The following is a 27,428-nucleotide window of genomic DNA, read 5'->3' on the forward strand; positions in this document are numbered from 1 at the left end:
ATATTCTTTTAATTTTTTTTAAGTTAAATAAAAATTAATAGCTTATAAAATTATAATAAAAGTTGCGTTAAGGTAAAATTAAATTTAACTAAAAGTTTATTTTAAAAAACATTATTTATATTTGAATATTGTATAATTTTTTAACATTAGATTGTTATGAATAAAATCTATAGTATCTAATCATTTTTATTATAATTATTTTGTTATTTATACATACATAGTATGTATCAAATATTTTATTTGTAAATTAAGTTTGGCTCAACTTTAGAAAGCTACCTAAGTCTAATTTTGATGAATTATTAGAGATGCACAGTATTACATTTTTTAATTTAACTAAATGTATTATAATTGAATTAAAAAATGTGGAGTTACGGAAATGTTTAGTTTTTAAAATATTTAAATTTTATTTATGCGACTAAATTAATGTTTAAGATTCCGAGATATTTGATATCATTAAGAGGATGCTATACTGACGGAAATTACCGACCATTACAGTGTTCATTAATTTTTGAATTGGCTTTACAGATCACAAAATCCTTTTGCAAAATAAAAGTACGCACCAAAATAAAGTCTGCTCTAGTAAATTTTATGAGAAAATCGATCAAAAAGTTAAAAATTCATTTATTTTCGTTTCGTGGATCTGTCAATCAAGGTTAGTTTTTGTTATTTACTGACGTTCTGTAGCTCGTATGTATAAAATGAGACCAGGGCGAACTTCAGAAAACTCTAACACACAACACTGACTGTGTATCGTTTTAGTCAACAACCTAACAAAAAAGTTTAATAGGTGAACAGCTGTATGTGTCCAAATTTCGCTTAGCGCACGTAAACGATGGCAAGAAGAGCAGTGACTGTAGTTGATAGGTCTTTTCGCAGATGGCGAAATAATCGAAAAACAAAGACAGATCTATGCGTTGGACAAAGAGTGATAGCCTGGTCTCCCTCGAAAAATAATCAGCAATGCCGACGTCGAGGAAGTTCTTCGGTCACTATAGCATCCTCTTAATATTCTGAATAAATTGTATGTATAATGTTGATAAAATATTATAATATATATAAAAAAAAAAAATATATAAGTTTTATTTCTGTATATTTTATTATATTGCTAGTGTAGTAATAAAAGAATGTAAAATATAACTTTTTAAATTTTTTGTGATTATAATAATTTTTACAGAAAAATTACTTTTTAAAGCTCCTGACCTTAGTCGAGAACTCCGCGTTGACGGTAACGACATTCCGTTGCGGACAAAATTAGAACTAATAAGCGTGAAACAGATTGACGATGAGACGTCGATGCATGTCGTTTTGTTATTATGTGTTTTATTGTGAAAATATTACTTGTCTCATATTTCCAAATTCGTAAAAATAGACCGCAAGTAAAGTTTCTTGGAATTTTATACACAAAAGCATATTTTTTACTCTTTTTAATAATTATCCATGTATTTTCCTGTTTGAACAGGATTTACTTTACGTGCTTTTTACGACTATTTACTGACTGTTGGGCGGACAAGGATAGTCTTTACCTATTTTTACAAAGTGTTTTAAAGCCATCTGATTAGTCTTTTTTATCCAAATTGTCTTTATTTACAAAGGGCACGTCGGACAAAATTACGTGTAATTTCACATGACGTTACGACTTCAATATGGCCAACAATTTAAAAATGGCGACACAGCAGCTACTTGAAGTTGGCTCCTTGAATTTGCGCCGGGCAACGACGATTTACAAAATTAATGTGAAGCAAAAATTTCAAGAAAATTTTATTACTTCATGTAAAAACGCACAGCGTATACCTAAATAATTAATAGAATTTATAAAAGTGCAAAAACGGTGACATAAACAAAAAACATCACTTTTTTTTTAAACAATTATTGTTTAAAGCAAAATGTTAATGATCGGATAGGTATATGCTGAGGCCAGATAGTTGAAGAATGAACATGTAAAATTTGAAGATAATCGGTCAGGTAGTTTTTGAGTTACATTTGCCTGCGCGCAAAATTTAGCGTCTTGAGAAAAAGCTGTTTAAAATTTTTGTAAAGAAAAGAATTGTGAAAAATTGTAATTGATTTAAAACTTTTATTTTTGATCAATCAGCAATTCCAGAGCCGTATAGTAGGGTTTCCTTTTCCTGAAATTCCTGGAATTGTATTTTTTCTTATTTATGAACAGTACGGGCTTCTTTTGTCGGCAGATGTTTGTATAGCTACGCGCTCCGGTCGTTGAGGTCGACTTACCTTTCTTTGAAATTAACATAAAAGGAAGTCTCTTATAACTTTCTAATGTTCTTTTCCATATTTTTGAGATGATTTTCTAACAATTTAAGCAAGAAATAAAAAACGTGAAAAAAATTGATTTTATATAAGGTTTTCCTCTTAATCTCATAAATTTTTCTCCTTGTGTAGGGATCTTTGTTAATCTTGACAAATTTACTTTTAGTATATTATAGATTAATTATTGTAGAAAGGTGAAATGTTTTAGCGTGTTCATATAATTCTCACCTTACGTATTATAGGGGCCTTTGCAATCTTTACAAGGGCGGATCCCGATAGCGCACGGGACCGATAGCCCACCACCACTCACAGCGGCCGATGTCTAGAGTTTTTCCGTTGGTTGGGTTAGATAAGTCAAGATGATTGGTTGGTGGGCTATCGCACCGTGCGCTATCGGATCCCGTTCTCTTTACAAGTTCATTTTTAGTACATGATAGATTTATTATTGTAAGAAGGTGAAAAATTTGAGCATAATGTTGATTAAATTTAAGTTTTGTGCATCTTTCAGTAATAGTACATACCATAGGAGTTTGGAAAACGTTTAGTACTGATGAGCAACTATAGCGCTGGTCTGATTGCGCGGAATCGTATAGTATTGCTCTCATTGCGCGAGAATCATATAGCACCGTTCTGATTGCGCGGAAATTGCGAGAAACTTGTAATGGTGCTTTTTACGTATGTTTATTTAAATTTTAATAATTTTTCCCGTACCAAAATTCTAAAAGAAATATTAATTAAGGCCAATAAATTAAATTTAAATATTTCGAAAACAAGCATTTCCACAACGTCGCATTTATGGATTTGATTATATTTATTTATTATTGCGTATCTGTAAAATTTTATTGAAATCGGACTTGAGTAGCCTTCTAAAGTTCATATATAAAATATTTTTTTTTGTGTGATAATATACGTATAAAGTTTTTTACATATGTAAGTTTTTTAATTATAATAATTGCAAATATTAAATTTACATAATAATCTATACTGTAATTGTTTTGTTATTTATATAAAATATAATAATTTATATATTTTTTATTTATAAATTATAAAAATTATATATAAAATAAAAGATACAAGACCGCTTGTTGTATATAACATACTAAATAAGATAGGCCGAAATGGTTATAGCAAGATCTTCGTGCTGAATTAATATACTCCATGTTTCTATAATATACTCGTATACATTTCTGATGAACTGCGCGTTGTTACATTCGGTTTCAAACACAGCTCTTGAAATTGAAACATAATTAAATTAAATATTAATTTAATTATGATCCTAACTTGCATCTCTAAAATCCCCCAATCCCAAGAAATAAAAATAACAAGGAATATTGTTTTCTGCAGAAGAAAGGCGAAGGTAAAATACTTGTGGGATAATGAAATACTATGATATCTTGTAATATTTGCATTGAATTCTAAGGGCAACTTAAAATTACTTTGTTATGGTTTATTTAGACGTTATAGGATGGTTTATTAATGTTTACTACGTTTTTATAAAAACTGAATTTCAGTTTTGCAGGTAACAGCGATTTTTATAGATATACCTACTCTTTTATAGATAATATACTTTTTACATTTTGAGAAGTATATTAAATATTAATTTTTTAACTTTATATATAGATTGAAGACTTTGAATGCGGCTGTCAAGTAATGTAATATTGAATTTAATGTACGCTGTACTATATGAATTCGATATATAAAATTATATAATCGTGTAGTGAATGTGTAAATGAGAACGTGAGATGATCCCAAGATGTGTAATAGGCATAGGGCTCCTGTAAGTGGAAGCGTTTAACTAATAGTAAGAGAAAGAAAATGAGATGATCCCCATTATCCTTGTCTGATGTTGTGCGCGCGCATCGAGCTGATTGGTGCTGAGTGGGGAGGTATGGTGTACAGTCGTGTTCATTATAGTTGCGACACTATTTTTTAGATGCGTTTCTGAACGCGCAACTATAACGAGAACTGAGAACATGATTGGTTCTTACTTGTGGATCCAACCAATTACGTTCGCCGCTCGATGAGCAAGGCTACATTCCAAAAACCATCGAAGAAAAAGTGTCGCAACTATAATGAATACGACTGTATACCCAAGGACTTTGATTCTGTCCATGGGGAAATTTTTCATACTGAGAAGTCGCTATCTTTCTACATACTTACAGTTCATGATTAACGTAACTACCAATCATGAAGGAAGATTAAGGAGAGGGAACTACATAGGCTGGGGAGAAAAAAGTTGGTCACGAAAAATGTTCCGCGTACTGCCATGTTCGTCCGATGGAAGAACTAGGTCCATAGCGTCGCCATATTGAATGATATATATACGTACATACGTGTCACATTGCATATTGATAAGTTAATTGATATACAAGTACAGAAGTATAGCAATAACTTCTATAATTTTTATAATTTCAAAGATAGTATAGGTAAGTACATTTTATTTGTAAATTTATAAGAATACAGAATTACATGTAGCTTGTTTTAACTAAATTTTAACTAAATTTTTATAACCTCTAAAATTGCACATTACTTGAATATAAATTAAGGGCAATATATTTTATATTAATAATCACAGTAGATATATTTTTGTAATACATCAGAAGTCTGTCAGAGTCTGTTAGATTTTTGCCAACAATCCGCTGTCTCAGATCACTACAGATTTTATTTCTATTGTCAATTTGCTCGGATCTTTTTCTCCACACATGCTCTGTCACATTTGTGATAGCAGTTTGACAACATTATTAAATATAATACAGGATTTACATTTTTCCTTTCTACAAAATATATGACAGGCTTTGAGTGACACTCTTTTGGACACAGTACAATTGGACACCAACCAATCATCTTGACTTATCTAACCAAACCAACGGAAAAACTCTAGGCATTGGCCGCTGTGAGTGGTGGTGTCCAATCGTGCGGTGTCCAATCGTGCGCACTCCCAGGCTTTGCTCAAAATTAATTCGCGCACTATTGTCTAGCTTTAATATTTAACAGTATTTTTAATTTTGTAATTTTTTTCAATTTTTTTTTGTAAAATTTGTATTTCTAATTTCTAATACAGATAAAATAAATTAGTAAATAAATGGCTTGTTGCGTGGATGGCTGCAACTCCAGACGAGATAAAAAAGGATTAGAAAGAAAAAGTTTTTTACACCTCACACAGTAAGTATTCAATTTTAAGAAATATTTTTTTTAATTTTTTGTACGTATTAACAAATACACATATATTTTATGTATATGTTAATTAAAACTTTAATTTCTTTTATAAAATGAAAAGTTTCTTTCTTGGTACGAGATAATGTCTGCTAGAAATAAAAAAATTAATAAGAATAGCAGATTTTGCGAATTGCATTTCAAATCAGAAGACATTATTAAAGAGGATGCATTTGTGCAAACAGATGGTACAATCATTTATGTACCAAGACAAAGACCAAAATTAAAAGAAGGAGCAGTTCCTTCAATTTTTTCAGAAGAACGGGTACCATATTTTAATCACATAGAACATGAAAAGCATGAAGGAAGATTAACCTTCCTTCATGATGAAAAGATTTCAAATGAATGTAACTCCTCAGTTTTACATTCAGTCAAAAAACCAGATCCTATTAAATTTTCTGCTGAAGATATAAATATTGCAAAAGCTATCGAGGTCCCAACAAGCCATTGGTTTGTAAATATTGATGATAAGCATATGATGTGGACATGTTGGGCTAACGATTTTTCACACATTTTAAGACGTATTAGTGTTACCACAAATTTGGAAGTAAAGGTAAATATAATTAAATAAAGTACCAAAATATATTTATAACGTAACATATATCCATTTATATTTGTAATTTATTTAAATGTTATTAATTTATTAAATAGGCATTTATTGGAGAAAAAGAAGTTTCTTTTAACAAAAAGATTCACAATATACAAGAAGTTAAACAAATTTTAAATAAAGTACAAACTATGTTTCCTTGTGCAAATATTAATAATGAAAACAGGTTTGGTATATAAAATTTTATTTTTATTAAAGTTATTGTTTATATTAAAAAATACTAAAATTTTATTACAATTTACTATAAAAGTAATTTTGTAGGAAGTTTTCTTGTTGAATTATAGTGTATTGAACATAAAATATTCTTTAGATAAAAGATATTAATTTCTATTACAGAGTTACAAATTGTCAAGGATTTGTAATTATAAACCGCTACAGAGGACAGAAAATGAGATGTTCAGCCTGTACAAAAGGATGGAAGATACTGTTAAGACAATCGCGTAATATAATACCAAATCAAAAAGTAAAAGAAAAAAAAATGAAGGCGTTAAATTTATATTGTAAACGTCGAGAAAAGAGGCTTCGAAATAAAGTATGTACAATTTGCATCTTTTTTTCAAATCCATATAAATTACACTTCACACATTCAAATTCTTCTTTTATTTTAAAATAATTTTATAGATCAAAGGATTGTACGAAAAAATAACATATTTAAAAAATAAATGTTCTCAATGTGACGAAAAAATAATAGAAAATGCTATTTTTAAATTACCTCCAAATCAACAATTAGCTGTCAAAGCTTGTTTTGCAGCAGCAAAATTAAAAAATAGTGGAATGGGAAAAAGAAGCTAAAAAATGAATTATAGTTTTATAACGGATCAAACTTGCTACGGATTAAAAATTTCTCTCAAAGCTACTCTTGAAATTTGTACTTTCTTGATTAATAAATGCGGATTTCAATTTCTAATGACATCTAGATTAAATCAAGACAATTTGGAGGTAAAATTACTATTTTTTTAAATGTATCTTTTTTAAATATAAATAAAATTTGTAAAATCTAATTTATAATGATGTTTGCAGAGATTTTTTGGAATGATGAGAAATGCTTGTGGTTGCAACGATCATCCTGACTCTCAATTATTCATACAAATGTACAGATTAATATCGACTTATTCTCTTGTAAAACCACCAAAAGGTTCTAATGTATCTACTGCAGAATTGATGGATATTCTTTTAAAGATTAAAGATATAAAAGATATTGAAGAAAGACAAGAACAATGGATAAGTCAAATAGATACTATTCTAGACAGAGGAAGAAATACTGATGTTTTAGCATATATCCCATCGCTTCTTAATGACCATGATTCGCATATGTATACTACCTCTGATTACGTTCTAACATATATTGCTGGATATGTAGCAAGAAAAGGAAACAGGTTTTGCATAAACAATAACAAGTGCGAAGAATGTTTGAAAATATTGATTATACAATCAAATAATGAAATACCAGAGAGACATAAATTAATTTACTTAAAATCAAAAGGATATTTAATAAATCCTTCTGTAATCTTATTTGATTTACTTTCAACTTTAGAAAAAGGAATAATAGAAGCTACACAATGTGGCGAAATTAATGCCAACACATTATTTGACATAATAAACTTAATAGACGAAGAAAAGATTTCCATAAATTTTCTCGGATGCGAAGAACATAATTATGATTTTACTAAAAATATTATTCGTTTCTATTTAACTACAAGAATGTTCTTCTTAGTCAAACAAGCGAACAGAAATGATAATATGGAAAAAGAAAAAGAGAAAAGAAAATGTTCCAAATTAGTAAAACAAAGTCTCCCAAATGTTACAAACAATAATAAAATTGAACAAACAAATGCGGTTGAAACTATGATACAAAAGAAAAATTGGAAGAAATCGTTAAAATAAAAAGAAGCACTGAAAAAGCATTAAACTGCACACATAAAAATTTTGAAAATATAAATATAAAACTGTTTATTTTCTAAATACATTGTTATATTTTTTTATATATATGTAATACAGTTTATTGTAATGTTACATTCAAAATGTGTTTATTTTAAATATATATAATTCATTTTCAAACAATATTTTTAGATTTACAATTTCAATTCCTGTCTTCATCTAATATATATATATATATACATACATACACACACATGTACTTATATTTATAAAAACAAACTCTTTTTTTCATGATTTCAGAAACATTTCCTAAGTAGTAGACTTTTGAGTAGAAAATTGATGTCATGTTACGAATTCAGCATACACATATGATGATATCATTTTTTAAAAATTCATGTAATGTATATGCACGCATTGCTCAGACATTACTCGTATCATAATCAGAAAAAAATATCATTTAATAATATATATATATATATATATATCATCAGGTTATCAAGTTGTTTAAACTTTAAAATTTATATATTACTGTATTCTATATATATATATATATATATATATATATATATATATATATATATATATATATATTACATACACATATATATGCTTAATCTATTTATTTATATTTATCTTTATCCATTTAATATATATATATAATATATATATATATATATATTTATCCATTTAATATATATATATATATAGGGTGATTCAGAACGACCCATGTGTCCCTGATAGACGGGGATTCTGAGACGATTTTCCTGTACTAAATTTTGTCCGACGCTTACTTTTTGAATAATGAGAGGATAAAGTTAGCAATACGGGCCGTGTACACATGGTAGACAAAGGCGGCGCAACTCACCGTCCGATACGGGTAAGCGCCCGCGTCGACGGTGAGTTGCGCCGCCTTTGTCTACCATGTGTACACGGCCCGTGATTTGCTAACTTTATCCTCTTATTATTCAAAAAGTAAGCGTCGGACAAAATTTTCGTACAGGAAAAATCGTCTCAGAATTTATCCAAGAACACGTCTTTACAGGGACACATGGGTCGTTCTGAATCACCCTGTATATATATATATATATATATGTGTGTATATATATATATATGTATATATATGCTTAAAATTTATATATTACATATGTGTAAATATACATACATATAATATATATATATATATATATATTATATATATATATTATATATATATATATCATATTTTGTGCTCAAATCATGTTAATTATGTGTGATCTTTAAAATGATATTAAATTGAAGTTATAGCATGACATTGTGAATTTTTATATAATATTTTTATAATTTATCAAGAACTTGTAATAATTCATTTAAATCCTCAATACTTGAAATTACAATAAATTTTGAAAGAAAATGAATCTTATCATCTATATAAATATTAATCTGTCCATTTTGCAAAAAAGCAATTCTTTTTCTTACATTAAAATCACTTTCTACCTTTTGGAAACCAAAAAACATTTCATTTCCTTTTGAATAACTCCATTTTGTAGGAGGAAGTGTAGTCAACTCCAAATTATCTTGCAAGTATTTAAAACTATTGTGTCCATCTTTTTCAAGTTCCATTCTTTGTCAAAAGCTACAAAATAATGAAGCATATTATTTTCGAAGTAATATTAATATTTTTACTTATTAGTACTTTATTTTTGCTTATTTTATATGACTACCCAAATAGCAATTTGCCATTATTTTTGTCATCATCATTTTGAGACATGTTTCATATTATTTTAATAACAAATAACAAATTGTTATTTGAGTATTTATATGTCATGGTGTGTAAATAAATATATAAGATATTAGTAATTACCTCTTTCTGTAGCAATATATATAATTATATATATATATACAGGGTGATTCAGAACGACCCATGTGTCCCGGTAAAGACATATTCTTGAATAAATTCTGAGACGATTTTTCCTGTACGAAAATTTTGTCCGACGCTTACTTTTTGAATAATAAAAGGATAAAGTTAGCGAATCACGGGCCGTGTACACATGGTAGACAAAGGCGCCGCAACTCACCGTCCGACACGAGTAAGCGCCCGCGTCGGACGGTGAGTTGCGGCGCCTTTGTCTACCATGTGTACACGGCCCGTGATTCGCTAACTTTATCCTTTTATTATTCAAAAAGTAAGCGTCGGACAAAATTTTCGTACAGGAAAAATCGTCTCAGAATTTATTCAAGAATATGTCTTTATCGGGACACATGGGTCGTTCTGAATCACCCTTATATATATATATATATATATATATATATATTCTTTTCAATTTTCTAATTTCATTCAATATTCATTCATTGATTACGTAATATATATATTATATGTATATATTTCACACTCTGGCGATATTTCCTCTCTGAAATAGATTTCATAACACTATTATAATAAATACTATGCAATTATATATTGTTTATAGAATTTTTATTTATTTTTATTTTATCTTTATTTATATATTACTTTAGCATACCTATCAACACATTACGTGTTACATTTAAAACATTTATACTATTATTTTTTTTATTATATTACATTAAAAAATTTTCCACTTACATTGTAACATGTATTTATAACCTTTTAACCAAAAACTGTCAAAACCACTCCAGGACGAATGCCAGCAATTTTATCTTTATCTAACACTTGGTAAACAACAAGGATAAAATCAGTCCAAGATGGCGACGCTATGGTCCTAGTTCTTCCATTGGACAAACATGGCAGAACGCGGAACATTTTTCGTGACCACTTTCAATCTCTGCAGTTCCCTCTCCTTAATCTTCCTTCATGCTACCAATAAGCTCTAGTCGTTTCATTAATCATGAAATGCGAGTATGTAGAAAGTGGTGACTTCTCAGTTTGGAAAATTTCCCCATGGACAGAATCAAAGTCCTTGGGTGTACAGTCGTGAGCTAAAAGATTGCAACACATTTTCTTCGATGATTAGATGGTTCGATGCTTAATTGGTTGGATCTACAGGTAAGAACCAGTGACGTTCGCCGTTCGATGAGCAAGTCTACATTTCAAAAACAATCGAAGAAAATGTGTTGCAACCTTTTAGCTCACAACTGTACTTTGTTTCAAATCCTCCCCACTTGACTGCGAAAATCAACAGCGCATGTGCGATTGAACAAGGATGGTGGGGATCATCTCGTTTCTTGTCTCTATTAGCTTACGCATTCGTGGCTGACTCTTCCCCTCTATAGTGTCCTAGGGTGTATTCCGAAAGTTCTATTGAAAATATCCCTTTTAGTCATAAGGTTGGTAGCGCTGTAACTAACTATGTTGTGTTCCGTAATGTAAGTTAAGTTTATGATTATCGTTGGCTCACGGTGGTTTGCAGAGATCAACAAAGAGGTTAGTTTAATTTCTTATATTTTAATTATTTATAAAATAATTGTAATCATGTATTATTGATTGAAATATTATTTACTGACAATAATTTTGATTTTAAAATAGGAATCAAAAAGCAAAAAATGGATTTCCAAGAATTCCGGAGATAAAAATCCTAAGTTTTGATTAATATTAATATATTAATTGTAAGTAAATTAAATTATGTCCGTTTTTGTGCACTAATAATGCATAATAAAGTTTATTCTGTTTAAGTAGTTGGAGAAGTTGTAGTAGCTTAGCTTGCATGCTTGTTTTAATATTTCATGTTTTTAGATAAGCACGGAGAGATAATTTATTCGATTTAATTGTTTACAGAACAGCTTCAATCACAAAATGTTAATGTAAATACAATCAAACAATTAATATTATTTGATGGAGTATTCAATTATACATTATATGTTTCAAATCAAATATATGAACGTGCGATTAAAGGTATAAAATAAAATTTTTATATTTCTCTTAACAAAGAATGTAAAATATTTTAACAGTAGAAATCTTCTCAATCTGTTAAATGTTTGTATTAATATCTATTCAAGAATAATTCTTTCTGTATTAGTTTTTCTGTATTACCATATAAATAATATAGGATGTATTTTGAAAAAGACTGCAAATAATCTATAACTTCTATAAAATAATGTTACAAAAGTTTTTTTTTTATTTATAATTGTAGTATAAAAGCCTTATTGAAAAGCATGGAAAAGCGTTGTTGCTAAGTTGTTACTGTGCATAAAAAGTTTAGTTATAAAAACTGTAATAATATGTAATAATAATGTAATAATATATTGCAATTGAATAAAAAATAAAATATTTTCAATATATCAGTAATTTATATTTTTTAAAACTTTTACATAGTATTGTGCGTACAAATTAAGTATTCAACATATTTTTTATTTCTTCTCTTTTTACTAGTCCTTCATTTTGTAGAAATTGATTTACTGCCATTGGCTCTGGTCCCGCAGCTAAGTTTTCATTGAAAATAACTGGATAATCAAAATTATCACCTTGCAGTAGACGAATGTTATGTAAAACACAGCAACTTATTATATAGTATGGTATTAAATCCGTTCTTCTCATTGGTACTTTATCCAACAGAAATCTCCATCGTCCTCTTAATAAGCCGATTGATCTTTCTACTATCATTCTAGTTCTAGAAAGAACACTATTGTAATTCATTTCTTGCTCAGTTAGGTGACCATTATCTTTATATGGCACCGTGATATGCTTTTGCAATACATAAGCTAAGTCTGCAATAATATGGGTGTTATCAGGAAAAAACTGGTCGTTACATTTTTGTTGTAATCCTGAATACTTAAATACTCTCATATCATGCACAGATCCAGGAAGACCAGCATAACAATGTAAAAATTGCAATTTATCATTACATACTACCTGTATAGAAGATTATTTTAAATATTTTAAAACACATGTTGTTAATCAAGTAATCATAATAAATATATGTACCTGCAACTGATTAGAGTGTCTTCCTTTCCTGTTGATATAAGATTAACTGTCTTCCAATGGAGCTAATATACAAATGTGCGTCCCGTCCAAAGCTCCAATAACTCCAGGAAAACCGTATTCAATTTGTAATCTTCGACTATAATCATTTATTTCTCTTCTGTTTGGCCATCGAATAAAATAATTCCTAAATGTACAAAGAATTTTGACAACTTTTCGTACCGCTCGCCAAGCTGTTGCATTGCCAACATTAAATTTTGTAACCACCGACCTTTAATTAAATTATATGGTTATTAAATAATTATTAATCATGCCTTTACAAAAAATTATTTTAATTTAACTAGTTAACCTGTATGAATCTGGTGTTGCTAACACATATAAAGTTATGTACAACAGTTTCTCTGCAGACATGGGTATTCTTCCAGAATAATTTTCTTCTTCTAAATCATTTCGTAATAAAAATAAAAGATAATTAAAGGTTGTTTTTTGCATTCTAAAATAAATATTTTTGTCTTTTATTTTTGTACATACATATAAGATTAATAAATTAATTTTATATACATACCGAAAGTTTTCTTGAAAACTTTTATTATCGTATTCATAAATTACATTTTCAATAAAATTTTGAACTCTTGCTTTTCTTCTTCTAGGATGATTTTCGTTGTTCTCAAAAATAATATCTAATATTTCTTCTTCACTGTCAGAACTTTCACTTGAACTTGAAAATAATTCATCAAATATAAGTAAATCCATTTTTTAGAAAAATATAAGTGAAAGCTAAAGAAAACCGATAATATGGCATTGATCTTGTCTACATCCTTGGTTTTGTGTGGCAATTTTTTAAATAGACGTAAAACCGTTGTTTATTTGGATTACATTCCTCTAACATTTGTTTTATATTTTCGAAGAAGTTGGCATATGGAGAATATGCTTTAACAAAATCTGGTTCAAACTTGAGAAATATTTCACCGATGCTGATATCCTCTGTTCAATGAGCACCACTACAGTGCAATGTCTCCAATAATTGTTTATAAACATTATAAATAGATAGAAAACTTTGCAGTTAGTTTTCATGCAGTTTTTGGAAAGTCTTGTGTTTTTGAATTCCTATTTTAAAATCAAAATTATTTTTAGTAAATAATATTTTAATCAATAATACATGATTATAATTATTTTATAAATAATTAAAGTATAAGAAATTAAACTAACCTCTTTGTTGATCTTTCCAAACCAACGTGAGCAAACGATAATCAACTTACATTACGGAACACAACGTAGTTAGTTACAGTGCTGCCAACCTTATGATTAAAAAGACTATTTTCAATAGAACTTTCGGAATACACCCCTAGTTTACACCGAGCACTTGATGCGCGTACTAACTAGTAATTTTCTATTAAATTATCTTAATTTTGGCAATAAATTTAAAAAATAGTATATTAAGTACAATATGAATAGAGATAATTAAATATATGTATTATGTATACATGCATTGTCGAAAGTAAGATAAATTAATAGAAAGTTACGAGTTAGTACGCGTATCAAGTGCTTGGTGTAAACTAGACCATTATAATCTCTTGGGATGAGAGTGTCCCAGTTGCGCACAGACCCGATTGGACACCATTCATAGCAACCAATACCTAGAGTATTTCCGTTGGTTGGGTTAGATTAGATTACGTGATTGGTGGTGTCCGATCATCATTTACATTACGAGCGTAAAATCGTTCATCTTGTGATTTTATAACCTTATAGTGGACGTTACATAATAGTTATTAGCAGCAAAGAAATTATTTTAAAAGTTTTGTTTAAACCAAAGAAATTATTTTAAAAAACTTTTTCAAATAAAATGTGTTTTATAAAATGTTCACAAAACCTTGTTTTGTGACATTTATTATTGTGTAAAATCTATGAAAGATTATTAATTTATGATTTTGTATAATTAAAAGTGCCTTTTATGACATTGGTTTCCGAGTAAAAATTTTTCATGTATAATTATATATAATTATATATAAATATATATAATTTATATTATATATTATATCTTATCATGTATATTGTCAAGCATAATCTGATATGAAGTAATATTTGTCCATATATGTAAATATGTGACTCCATATTTAATCTTATATTATATATGATCATATATAATAGTAGGTTTTAAATATGAAGCTATATATAATTTTATCATATATAATTTTATATATCAACATATATGATTTCAAATTTAATTATATATATTCATTAATATTATATATGATCTAATGTATAATTATGTATGATCATACATATCATATATTTTGTTATATATATTGTCAAGCATAATCTGATATGAAGTAATATTTGTCCATATAAGTAAATATATGACTCCATATTCAATCTTATATGATGTATAATAGGTTTAAATATGAAGCTATATATAATCATATATGATTTTTATATAAATATGTATGATCATATATGAGTTCATTGTAGGTAGGTCAATCATATCTGATTTTACCATATTTAATCATATTCCAGATAACACATCCTATGGATATCCGTTTTAAGTTTATTTTATGTCTGCACATCCATGGATATGAAATGGATGTCTATCGTATGTCCGATTTTGGACGTCTATTAATGGCCAATTTTTGGATATCCATAGGATATTCGAATTTGGATATCAATCGGGAGGCGTGCTATTATTGCGCAAGCATTATGCATCTTTTTTCGCAAATACAAAGTACGTTTACATTTAGATATTTTAAAAGTGTTCATCTTATTTACAAAATTTTCTAAGCCTGCTCGCGACGTGTTGCTTTTGCTGACTTGAAAACTTTTTTACAAAAAAATATTTATTTATAAATATTTATTTTAATATTGTAAAAAACCATTTTCTTAATATTAAATAAAATAAAAATATTTTTTAAAGTAAAAACAAATTGAGAATCCTTCTCAAGAATTTTTTCCAGAAATTTTTATGTGGTTACCCATTCAAATTGTAATCGTAGAAAAGTATAATTTTATATATGTTTATATAAATAATATACTTTAATTATATATTTCATTTTTTCAATAACATATATTGACTCGATATATATATGTTAACATAAAGAGTTTACAGATCATCACCACGCATCAGTTAGCAGCGGAATTACAGGTCAAGTAACGTTGGGCGAGGTTATGACTTGGATGGGTGGCCGCTTGAAAATTTCCGAAAAAATTCTTGAAAAAGATTCCTTATTTTTTTTTTTTTACTTTAAGTAGCAATTTCTATTTTATTTAAGATTTAACATTAAGAAAACTGTTTTTGACAATATTAAAGTGAATATTTATAAATAAATTTTTTATATTATATTATGTTTATACATGTTTATACATAGTTATATAGAGACAAATTTTGTACATGATCATAATATATGATGATTTAGATATTGTCATGTATAATTATATATAAAATTTTTACTTGGGTTGTTAGTATTCCACGACTTCCATATTATCTCGCAAACGCATCCTTTTTTCTCTTTTCATTAAATTGTAAATGTTTGTTCAATATACTCAATGAACTTCTATCTATAAGGTGACTGGTAAAACATAGCTAACAAACGGGTGTTGATAGGAATTGTTGCACCAATATTTAATTTGAGTTATTTAAAACAAAACAAAATGGAATTTTACCACTCCTTTTGTTTTTTTATGATAATATATTTTTTTCATATCGGTAAATTTTTAACTTACGAAAGGAAGTTGATAAATTAAAATTTATGCATTTAAAAATAATTTCATAAAATTAAAAATTAACTTATTTAAAATATAATAAAAAGAAATAATATATTAAAGAAGACAATAAATTTTACGAAAAAAATTATGTATTAATAAATTATATATATTAAGTTATTTTTGGCGATCATTAAGTATATGTATTAAAGTTGTTATTGATAGAGAGATGGAGAGGTAGAGATGGAGTGTACTTCTGTATTTTTTTCTTTTTATATCTTATATTTTTTTAAATTCAATGGCCATGCTTTTACCACCAAACATAAAAATATACTGGACATACTGGTACACTTGTAGCTGTATCTGATTTACGCTAAAAATCATCTAATATTAACTCAAACGTGAGAGTGTGTTGTCATGGAGACACAGTGTTAAAATCGATGTTTTCCTCTGTATTCCGCAAAGTTCATGTAAAGGATTAGTACTTTTATATCATTGTCAATTCTAAGAAAGAAATCCATTTTAGATATTATGGAATTGGATTTTGAATTAAGTAAGATAATTGTTTTGTTGCAAGCGGACGAGAAGAATCGTCGCAAGCAGGCACTAGAGAAAATATTGGAAAATGTAACTCGGAGGGAAATATTGGACGGACCAGATAACCTAATTAATATATGGGAAAGTACACATCGATTTCTTGTTAGAATCATGAACGATAATAGGGAGACGTTACGAGATTTGACTGTAGGGATATTGAAGATATTTCTAGAAGCTCTACCTCCTGATGACAGACACATAATTTACATTATACCAACAATGTTCAAAAGACTAGGTGCGCAGGAATTGATTGAGCCGTCAGAGGAAGTGCGCCTGAAATGCGTTTCCCTTTTGCGACTAATAATTTTAAAGTACAAGGATTTATTGGCGCAGTATATTCAGGACGTGACGGGAATACTGATGCGTACTGTCATGGATAATTATCCGAATGTGAAGAAGGAGAGTTGTAGATGTATATCGGATTATGCAAAAACTTTGTCAAAGCATTTCTACTCACAATCGGAATATCTAGTGAAACCAATCCTCAGCAATTTTACGCACCAGCATTATCGAGTTCGGCTTGCCGCTGTTGAAGCGATAGGTGATGTGATTCGGTATGGAAACAGTAAGTCGATGGAAGAAGTGGCAACTCCTCTGGCACAGAGGCTCTTTGATCAGAGTGGGATTGTTAGGGAAGGTAAGTTTCATATAATAAACATTTTTGCAATTTTTGTTACAATCTTTTTATTTAATTCAGTACAGTTTTTTTGTCAAGAACAGACTTGATTTACATTTAATATATTTTTTAACCACAATCCACCTTAAATTTAATGACTAATTAATTATCAATTATCATGATTTTATCTCCATCTATAATTCTATAGAGCACCGAAAGATTGCAAAAACATTACATTGAAACATTGTAATACTGCATAGATGTTGTGAAATGTTTCCTCACTATAACTGCAAGCTTTTGTGGCAACGTTGAAATATCTGTCTTCAAAAATATTATAACGTAAAACTATAATGTTACATTGCAGTGTATTTGTTTTTATATTGAAATCTGTTATATCAAATACGTAGAACTTTTCAAAACAGATAAACTTTAAGAATATGAGAACATTCAAGAAAGATAAGAAAAAAGTTGTTGCAATTGTGTAAGTTCACAATTGTTTTGCATCTGAAATTTGAGTGAAAAATTTGTGACTTTACGCAACATCAAAAAGTTTATTTTTTGTTTTTTTCAAATATTTGTCTATATTCTCTTGTAGAAAAATATTACTGAGCATTACTAGCACTACTGAACACTACTGCACTAAGGGTATAGTAATGTTGCAGTGTCGCAGTGGAGTAATATATTGATGCAATAGTGCCTCAAAATAGCACTAGTAGTGCTTAGTAGTATTTTTCTACAAGGGTAGTTTGCACAATGAATAAATGAAGGAGTATTACATATACATTTATTTTTTCATAAGTCGGGGGGAAACATATTTCATTGACGTTTCGAAACATATTTCTTTCAGGAATTAATTTCGATGCAAACCAAGCGTATTTTATCATATTTGTAAAAGCTCTCGCTGATAATTGTGAATGAATTAAAGAATGAATCTTGAATTAAAATTCCCTTCAAATTAAATTTAAATTAATTTTTAGAATGTGATATTAAATTAAATTTTCTATTTTAGAAATTTGCATACTAGATTAATATCATCAAAATAAATAAACACACTTATTAAAAAAAGAAAAAAAAATTATTGCTTACCTTTGGCAGCGAACCCGGATCTTACGATTGTCAAGCAAGCACTTAACGCACGGAGCCAACTGCACTGATTGAAACAACAGTTACCGGAAAGGTTAATATGGCGCGCCGCGGTATAGCCAATTTTCACAAATTTATTACTTTAAAATTAAGGCTTATTCAATCAAACGTCGGAAAACGTAAACTTTTTTTCATCTCCAGATTAACTAAAAAAATTGGGATTGAAATCCCAGGGTGACTGATCCTCCCCTTCTCACACAACACAAAGACCTTTGTTGCAAGGACGTCCTTTGGACGTCCAATGGACGTCGCGGTCCGACATGTCTTGACATCTAGTGACATACCGTTGTGTCTTGCAGACGTCTAGGAGACGTCCTTCGGACGTACAATGTGCTGCCTTCGGACACCAAATGGACGTCATTAGGACGTCTCGGCAAGACATAAAAAGGACTTTTATGGACGTTGTTTGGACATTATTTTATATTGCGCGATTAGGACTTTATTTAGTAAAAAATGATATTTGTTAGTAAAAGTAATATTAAGCCTGCCGAAAATGTGCGATTAAAACCAATTAAAAACAAAAAAGTAATCCGAATCAATCGGGATTTCTGCACCAAAAATACGGTGTTAATACAGATTGAAAATAAAATCGGAACCCAGATAGATTTATTAAAACAAAATACATTAATGTAAAAAAACGTAATAAATGTTTAATTTACAAAAAAAAATTTCTTGTATCCTTTTTGTTAAAAAAGATTAAAAAAAGATTAAATTTAAATTAAATATTTAATTTTTGTACAAGGTTAAATTACAATACAAATTGTTATTTACATGTAAAAATTATAAAAATTTATGTGGAACAGCGTTCCACACATACGTCACATTTGAAAAGAATGAGAACGAGTTTTCGTCTTGAGGTTACAACAAGCAGCTCCTAAAAGTCTCACTGAAGTTATGAGCCGGGGAGTCGGTCGCGGTGACGCCTAGATACGAGTATAACGCCTGTAACCGCATTTGACTCACGAGATCTTCCGCGGCGTGACCGCCTAGCGGTGGTGCCAGCACTCACTTATTAAATCCATTTCAATCCGAAATTACAGGATTTCATAAATTATAATTAAATCGAATTTTAATGTATACATGTATTTAATTCACAAAATCATGTAAACAGATATGATTCTGTAAATCAAATATATATACCTTGCTACTAGATGTATAATTACTTTCTTTATATTTTAAGTTTACGTTCCAAAACGTTTTTTCCGAGAAAAATTTTACTCGATATAATATACGTTATTATTTATTTATATTTTGAGTAGAATTTTCCTCACAAATAAAATGGCCATTAAATGGCATTAAATTAATTGTTATAGTATTATACATATGTATTAAATATGATATAATTTAAATATCATATATAATAAAATATTAAATATTAACAAATAATATATTCTATTAAAAAGCTATGTACTGTATATTAAAGCTTATCATATTATCAAAATTTATAGTTTATTTTTATATATGGTTAAATATATCTTTTGTTAAATATTTTTTAACACAAAAAATTATTTTTTTAATTTTATAATTTATAAAATCCTTATGTTATAATAATAATGATAATGATGATAATAATAAAAATACTCAACTTTGTTGACATACAGCGGACCTTTTCGGAACGTACCATCGATATCTTCTGGACATTTAATGGACGTCCTTAGAACATCTTCAAAATGTCTTATTTAATATAAAGAACAACACTCGCAATTTTTGAATGCATATTTATTATGTATGTCGGGAACATGTTTAATATACATAATATGTTAGATATTACGAATTATCCAAAATATATCCTGCGGACGTCCTACAAACGTCATACTGCAGCTATGATAAACCAGGATGCCTTTCGGACGTCCTTGGAACGTCCTATGGACGTACGAGATACTGGGACATTACAAGGATTTTTGTGGACATGTATCGGATGTCCAGGGGCGTCCATGTGTTATGTGGGTTGTCAGTGTGGAATTTGGTGACGGGAATTAAGTAAGGGAAGGGATAGTCAGGGTAGAAAAAGAGAATAGATGTGTCTGGTGGGGCGTAAATTGACGCAACTGCTCGAAATCCACAGGACCGGGCCCCATAGAGAAAGTATTGGACGGGAGAGGGGTGGTGAGCGTTGGGAAGGAGAAAAATTCTGGGATTATTTGTTTGATCCCGTGAAAATGGATTTTTAGGGCAGGAGGAGGTGAGGAGATTTCTTTAAAATCATTTGAGAAAGGAGGTGGGAGAAAGTTACTCGCGTTCTCGAGGAAGAACTGTAGGAGAATGTGGGGGAAGGTTCTCGTTCTCTTGAGGAAGAACTGTAGAATACTAATGTGGGTGAAGCTTCTCGCTCTCTTGAGGAAGAACTGTAGAATAAGAATGTAAACGTAATTCCTCGTTCTCTCGAAAAAGAACTGTAAAATAAGAATGTGAAGAAAGTTCCTCGCTCTCTGGAGGAAGAACTGTAGAATAAGATATGGGGAAAGGAAGTTTCTCGCTTTCTTGAAGAACTGTAGAATAAGAATGTGGGAGAAGTTTCTTGCTCCCTTGAAGAAGAATTGTAGAGTAGGGAAGCAGGATCTCTTTAACGCTTAGCACAGGGGAAGGGGAAGAACGGGAAGAAAACTCGGAAAAGGGGGAGTAAGAAGTTTCGGGTCAAAGAGGAAATAGTTGGCAGAGATAGTTGGCAAATTTGGGCGTTCTTCGTCGATATCTGAATTAGCCGAAGAATAAAGAGGGGAATTTACAAGTAACTTGTTAGGACTGAAAAGGAACACTAGGCAACCCGAAAATTTAAAAAAGAATCTGAATTTTTATGTACAAATAGAGGAGTTCATCCATAACACAAAAATATTTTTTGTTCGTGTTCAATCTCAGTTTTATGGGGTGAAACACCTCTTTGAAGAAAATTGGCTTTTTTCTTTCGGAGCGTATATTGTCGAAACTATAAAAGATAGAGGAAAATATTTAAATAGAAAGTTAAATGGCTCGAAGAGTACTTTATAACAGTGATAAAAATTAAAAAACAAAATTTTTTTATACTTTTTCTCACCACGTACCTATTTTTCTTTAAAATTTTTTATTTCTTTTTATAAGCAAAATAAAGCTTATCTTATTACGAATTCAACAGTATATAACAAAGTTGTGTTGCAACATTTTCATTTTCAAAAATAATTAAAAAGCACCCAATAACGCATAGTACGCGCACCCATCCGTGTACTATGGAAGTGTCCCACTTCGATTTTGACGAGCCTTTAATACGTTGTAGTACAAATCAAAATAAAGGATACGTATTTTTTTATACGTATCTCACTTTTAAAGGGTAAAACACCCCTTTGAAGAAAATTGGTTACTTTTTCTTTCGAAGCGTGTACCATTGAAACTATAAGAGATAGAGAAAAATGTTCTGGTTGAAAGTTAAATGGCTCGAAGAGTACTTTATAACAGTAATAAAAAAATTTTTATTAAAATTATTTGTTATACTTCCACACCATTTACATTTGTTTTTAAAAATTTTCAAATATTTTAGTGACAGAATTAAAGCTTATTTTTATACAAGTTCAACTATATATAATAAAGTGTCTTTCCGATGTATCATTTTTGAAAAAATAATATCAAACTCTTTATATATGCACGCTATATGTACGGATTCGTCCATACGTTTCGCTAATCGCGTATTATACGAAAGAGCGTTGAAGGTAAATCAGTATACTACAATGCATATTAAAATAAGAATTTTTTTTAATAATAACAATAATAATAATTGAAATAATAAAATAATGGATTTCTTTTAACTCGACTGCTAAAATCAGTCAAATATTTTTGGCGATGTTAAAGTATGTACGTAATGCTTTGAACAATTAAAAATGAGTAGTTATAAATACAGAAATTATTGTTTTTACAGAATATCGTTAATTTAATTTTGACTGTAGAACAGCTGACCGTAATGGTCAATGTATTTTATTGACTATTACGGTCTGTTATTTTGCATACCAGACAGTAAATAACATATTTCCTGGAACTTTATTTTTTAATAACGCAAAGTCACATTGATAACTAGATTATATTTTGCATACTAAATAAGATTTCTTGGAGATCTGTTTTCTAACGTTTAAGCTATTTGCGCAAAATCTATTTGCACGGTAAATAAATTTATGTAATTACGTCTTTTGAATTGTATAAATATGTCCGAAGAAGTATTATTTCCAGTTTTATTTGCGACGTAAATCAGTCATCACTATTCTGTTGAAAAGTTAGTAATCATTGCTTGACAGAAATTTCTTTAAAATGACGCCGTTTAATGTAGCAAACGTAATTAACATGTTAGCTACTACATTTCAAATTGCGAGTATAACACAAACATCAATAACACCAATGGAAATTGAAGTACATGACAAAATTAGAAATATTTTACAAAAAGTTCAAGACACGTTCACTAATATTGATAGATCATGATTACGTGCTTAATTTTGACGATCTATCGGAGCCACTTTCCACGCAAGTTGTAGAATATATTACACCTGAAGAAAAAGAAGATGAAAGCAGTTTCGAACCTGAATAATGCATTTTTGATGACGAAGGTGACAAAGTTGACTACAGTTATAAGGAAAATGCTGTGGAGTTTTGGGAAGGCGGACAAAAAACCTGTAGAACTTTACGTAGAGTACAACACAGGTTCTGCAAAGTTAAATCTTATCATCAATTATACGGGTGGGAGAGAAGTATAGAAAAGGGTGGAACAAATGCAGATAAATTTGCATTTATTACGGAATATGTACTGCACAAGTTGCAAAAAGCTTATGATAGGAAATCTATTATTCATGATATGAATTTAAGATTATGGACCTTGGAGGCAAAAGACCAAGTGTATCTACCCGAATTCAAGTACATGGTGGATTCAAAAGTTTAAAAATGTACATTGTGTCTCGGAAAACAACATCATTCCGAACACAGTTTATATTTGAACAAAGAGACAATTTATAAAATGTCGCAAAAGATTTTGTTACAAATGTAAAATTGTTAATCCCAGCTATAGAACTAGAAAAAGTTTATGATGCAGACGCAAATGGTTTCAACCTAGAGGTACATTTTGATCGAACATTGGCAAAATCAGGAATCAAAATAACTAAAGCAAGTGTTCAATCTATATCTTCAACTACCCTTAGTTATACTTTAATTTTGGCAAGTGGAAATCTCCTGTCATCATTGTACATTGTTTTGAAGGGTGAGGCCCAGTTGCGCACAAACCCGGACACCACCAATCACGTAATCTAATCTAACTCAACCAACGGAAATACTCTAGGCATCGGCCGCTATAATTGGTGGTGTCCAATCGCGTCTGTGCGCAACTGGGACACTTCCGTTTTGAAGGAGTCTACAGGAATAGTTAGATTAAGGGTGCAAGAAACTCTATTTCGTCCAGTTCACATATATGTCGAAGCATCTAAATCTGGAAAACTCACTGCTGAGCATTTCAAAACTTGGTTCACCGAAGTATCTACTGAATACTGGTCGTAAAAGTACTTCTACTTGACTCATGGATACTGTCCGAGCCAGCTACAGCAATATATTCCACAAGAAAAAGAAGTTTAATTTTTAATCATTCCAAAGAAAACGACGGGCATTATTCAACTTTTAGATGTGTTTGGATTCCGGATTTGGAAAAATTTTGTTCGAACATTTTTGGACAATGTAATTCTTCAAGAAGAAAATATTAATTTACACTCTTGTCATGAAATCATGAAATTACAATCAATAACTCACAATTAGTTTTCTTCGCCTAGATTTAAAAATCTTTTTAAATATTCTTAATATAAAATGCGGATATCTGGAAACGCATACTGATTATTTTTAAAATCCTGTAGATTTCTGTTACTTTAAAAATGGATGTACCCAAATGTAGTATTTGTAGAATAGCCGCTTTTACGCGTTGTGCATGGTGTGACGAGTATTTGTGTTTTAAACATTTTTATGGAAATTATTATTAGTGTAACAAATATAATCCGTCATTTTTACAGTATCAGCGTTTTGTACTAGGTAAATCTTGCAAGATATGATTAAACAACAAAGCATGTACAATTGCTTACAAATTACAGATAAATAAATAGAAATCAATAAAAGTATAAATTACACAGAAAAGACTTGTATATACAATTATTTATAATTATATATTTTATAAAAAGTTTTTCCGGACAAAAAATATTTTTATCTTTTATTTGTTTATTTATGTCGTACCCTTCCAGAGTTATCTAACACAAAACGCAGATATTATTGTATAAAAATTACGGATTATATTTATTGTTTAAAATAATGCATACTTGTATATATACTTGTGCATAATTATATATGTTTTAATATATGTAGACATATTTTGTATGTAATCATATTCAGGGTCATCGAAAACTATCGGACCCCTTGATTATTTTGAAAACTAAGCATTTTAGTAAAGTATTTCAGATAAAAGTTTTAGGGTTTTAAAAGATTTATTTACTGATATAAAGTAGAAAGATATTTGACCGTTCATGTAACATACAAATCTAAACAAGAACGCCTTCCACGGTTGTAGCTGGATCTTGGTGCTTTTGTATTTACTTGTGTGATTTTATATACTTTCTCAGACTCAACACAAATTGCATTCCGTTACTTTCGATCGTAACACAGCTATAATCGAACAAGAGTCAGTAGTATCACATTTATTATTAAATTAAAATTAATTTAATAATACACGATGCTCACTAGCATCAAATATTAACCTTTTTCCTCCTGAAAAACTGAAAAGAATTTATTGCAAAAAGAAGAAAGTATATAAAAGTATATACTTTGATATACTTTCTTCTTTTTGCAATAAATATCTGAGAAAGTATATAAAATCACACGAGTAAATACAAAAACACCAAGATTTAGCTACAACCGTAAAAGGGGTTCGTGTTTAGATTTTATTTACTGATCTTATCAGTTTGACCTTGGATGGTGTCGCCAAGGTCATACCCTAGTAGCATTTTCTGCAATTTTCTGCAGGACAGAATCTGCGTGCAGTTAATTGCAGTAGAATTGAGTCAGATGTGTAGAAGATTATTCCCAAAAGAGCCATGCTGGCAGATTGCTGGCAGATTGCTAGCAGACTGCTTCAATATTTGTGCACTGTACTTGTATATGAACTGTTTGCAGAAACTTGGTACAAATATTGAGCTATTTTGAAGCAGATTCTTTTCGTAACTGCAATCTGTAAACAGTCTAGCAAAATTCTTCAGCAGAATGACATAAGATTCTTTCAACAGAAGTAGCGTGCAGATCTTGTGCAAATATTGCACAAATATGATCTGCAGATTTCTACAAGTTTCTTACAATGGAAATGACGCGCAGTTCTTGTGCAGATATTGTACAGATTCTGCTTAATCAGCGGCAGAAAGAACTGCTGCAAGGTTTATAACAATTTCGGAATGAAATGGATTTAACAAGTGAGTGCTGGTGCCACCGCTAAGTAGCCATGCCGCGAAAGATCTTCTCGTGAGTCGAGTGCGGCCACAGGCGTTATATCTAGGCGCCGCCGCGGGCGAGTGTCCAGTTCATACTTCAGTGAGCTCTTATATATGTATATGAGCTGCTTGAGACGAAAACTCGCTCTCATTCTTTTTAAATATGATGTTTGTGTGGAACGCTGTTCCACATAAAATTTTATATTTTTACATGTAAATAACAATTTGTATTGTTATTTAATCTTTTACATAAATAAAATGTTTAATTCAAATTTCATCTTTTTTAATCCATTTTAAGGCTATATTAAAATATTCTGAAAGAATTTTACAAATCTTGCAGCAGATATATATACAAATTTCTTGCAAGAATTTGACTGCAGAATCTTTCAGGAGAATTGAACAGAATGAGAAAGCAGATCATAACATCCTGTTGGCAGAATCTTTCAAGAATCTACTGCAAGATTTACAGCAGATACATTCAAGTTTCTTGCAAGAATCTGCTAACAGATACGTGCAAGTTTCTTGCAAGAATTTGACTGCAGAATCTTTCAGAAGAATTGAACAGAATGAGGAAGCAGATCATAACGTCCTGTTTGCAGAATCTTTCAAGAATCTGCTGCAAGATTTACAGCAATCTTGCAGAAAATTGCTATTAGGGTATCAAAATCACATTAACTTTTTTAAATGAAACACCCTATTTTTGATTCCAGAATTTAATAGCTGGTATCAAGAGCTTTTCGAAATGTAATAAAAAATATAGAACGTTAGGGTAATACCGATACCGTTTAATTAGGAAACTCTCGACACTCTAACGTTATATCTTTATCCCCTTACGGAAATGGACTATTAGTAAAGCTATTAATAAAACTATTGGATTATTCCTCATAGTTTTTTCGCGGATTATTGGGACGAACTATTACACAGAACTATTGAAAAATTATTTGAGCCCAATAGTCACTACGATTTATATAGTCATATAAAATATGTATTGATAAATTAATAATTAAATGTAATAAATTATAGTTTCCAAAAAAATATTTTTTCCTTTTCGTTCGAAAGGATTAAAAAAAGATTAAATCTAAATTA

The 27,428-nt window shown here is 29.6% G+C and overlaps 3 protein-coding genes and 2 long non-coding RNA genes across 10 annotated transcripts in view; 3 read left to right on the forward strand and 2 right to left on the reverse strand.

The window, feature by feature from the left end:
• Nucleotides 1–4,391: 4,391 nt before the first annotated feature.
• On the forward strand, nucleotides 4,392–6,716 carry LOC120357869. 3 transcript variants are annotated; one of them, XM_039449659.1, is made up of 5 exons: nucleotides 4,403–4,694; nucleotides 5,330–5,430; nucleotides 5,537–6,034; nucleotides 6,133–6,254; nucleotides 6,425–6,716. In XM_039449659.1, the coding sequence occupies exons 3-5, from the start codon at nucleotides 5,567–5,569 to the stop codon at nucleotides 6,699–6,701; spliced, it is 867 nt and encodes a 288-aa protein (XP_039305593.1). In that variant the 5' UTR covers nucleotides 4,403–4,694; nucleotides 5,330–5,430; nucleotides 5,537–5,566; the 3' UTR covers nucleotides 6,702–6,716. The 3 variants fall into 3 exon arrangements, with proteins under 3 accessions (XP_039305595.1, XP_039305593.1, XP_039305594.1); XM_039449660.1 differs by having other exon boundaries at nucleotides 4,428–4,694; nucleotides 6,133–6,259; nucleotides 6,425–6,616; XM_039449661.1 differs by lacking the exon at nucleotides 6,133–6,254 and having other exon boundaries at nucleotides 4,392–4,694; nucleotides 6,425–6,633.
• Nucleotides 6,256–9,492, reverse strand: LOC120357870. Its single transcript, XR_005574870.1, has 2 exons — nucleotides 9,440–9,492; nucleotides 6,256–6,490 (listed from the first exon to the last, which is right to left on the reverse strand). It is a non-coding gene; the product is annotated as an uncharacterized LOC120357870 (long non-coding RNA).
• Nucleotides 9,493–10,994: 1,502 nt separating this feature from the next.
• Nucleotides 10,995–12,181, forward strand: LOC113006112. The gene is made up of 2 exons (XR_005574835.1): nucleotides 10,995–11,345; nucleotides 11,448–12,181. It is a non-coding gene; the product is annotated as an uncharacterized LOC113006112 (long non-coding RNA).
• Nucleotides 12,182–12,219: 38 nt separating this feature from the next.
• Nucleotides 12,220–14,155, reverse strand: LOC120357825 (protein ANTAGONIST OF LIKE HETEROCHROMATIN PROTEIN 1-like). Of its 4 annotated transcripts, none has more exons than XM_039449486.1 (5): nucleotides 14,049–14,155; nucleotides 13,405–13,946; nucleotides 13,189–13,332; nucleotides 12,843–13,026; nucleotides 12,220–12,625 (listed from the first exon to the last, which is right to left on the reverse strand). In XM_039449486.1, exons 2-4 carry the CDS (start codon nucleotides 13,590–13,592, stop codon nucleotides 12,885–12,887), a joined length of 474 nt encoding a protein of 157 aa, XP_039305420.1. In that variant the 5' UTR covers nucleotides 13,593–13,946; nucleotides 14,049–14,155; the 3' UTR covers nucleotides 12,220–12,625; nucleotides 12,843–12,884. The 4 variants fall into 4 exon arrangements, with proteins under 4 accessions (XP_039305420.1, XP_039305419.1, XP_039305417.1 ...); XM_039449485.1 differs by having other exon boundaries at nucleotides 12,220–12,770; XM_039449483.1 differs by having other exon boundaries at nucleotides 12,843–13,110; nucleotides 14,049–14,154.
• A 2,516-nt stretch (nucleotides 14,156–16,671) lies between these two features.
• Nucleotides 16,672–27,428, forward strand: part of LOC105205514 (dynein assembly factor 5, axonemal) — a 106,946-nt gene continuing 96,189 nt past the window's right edge. Inside the window, exon 1 of the mRNA XM_026138215.2 lies at nucleotides 16,672–17,766. Within this exon, the coding sequence (XP_025994000.1) occupies nucleotides 17,064–17,766 (703 nt within the window). The 5' untranslated portion in view covers nucleotides 16,672–17,063. The remainder of the gene's footprint in view (nucleotides 17,767–27,428) is intronic.

The sequence above is a fragment of the Solenopsis invicta genome, chromosome 5 (genome assembly GCF_016802725.1).
Source record: "Solenopsis invicta isolate M01_SB chromosome 5, UNIL_Sinv_3.0, whole genome shotgun sequence".
In the NCBI taxonomy this organism is placed as follows: Eukaryota; Metazoa; Arthropoda; class Insecta; order Hymenoptera; family Formicidae; genus Solenopsis; species Solenopsis invicta.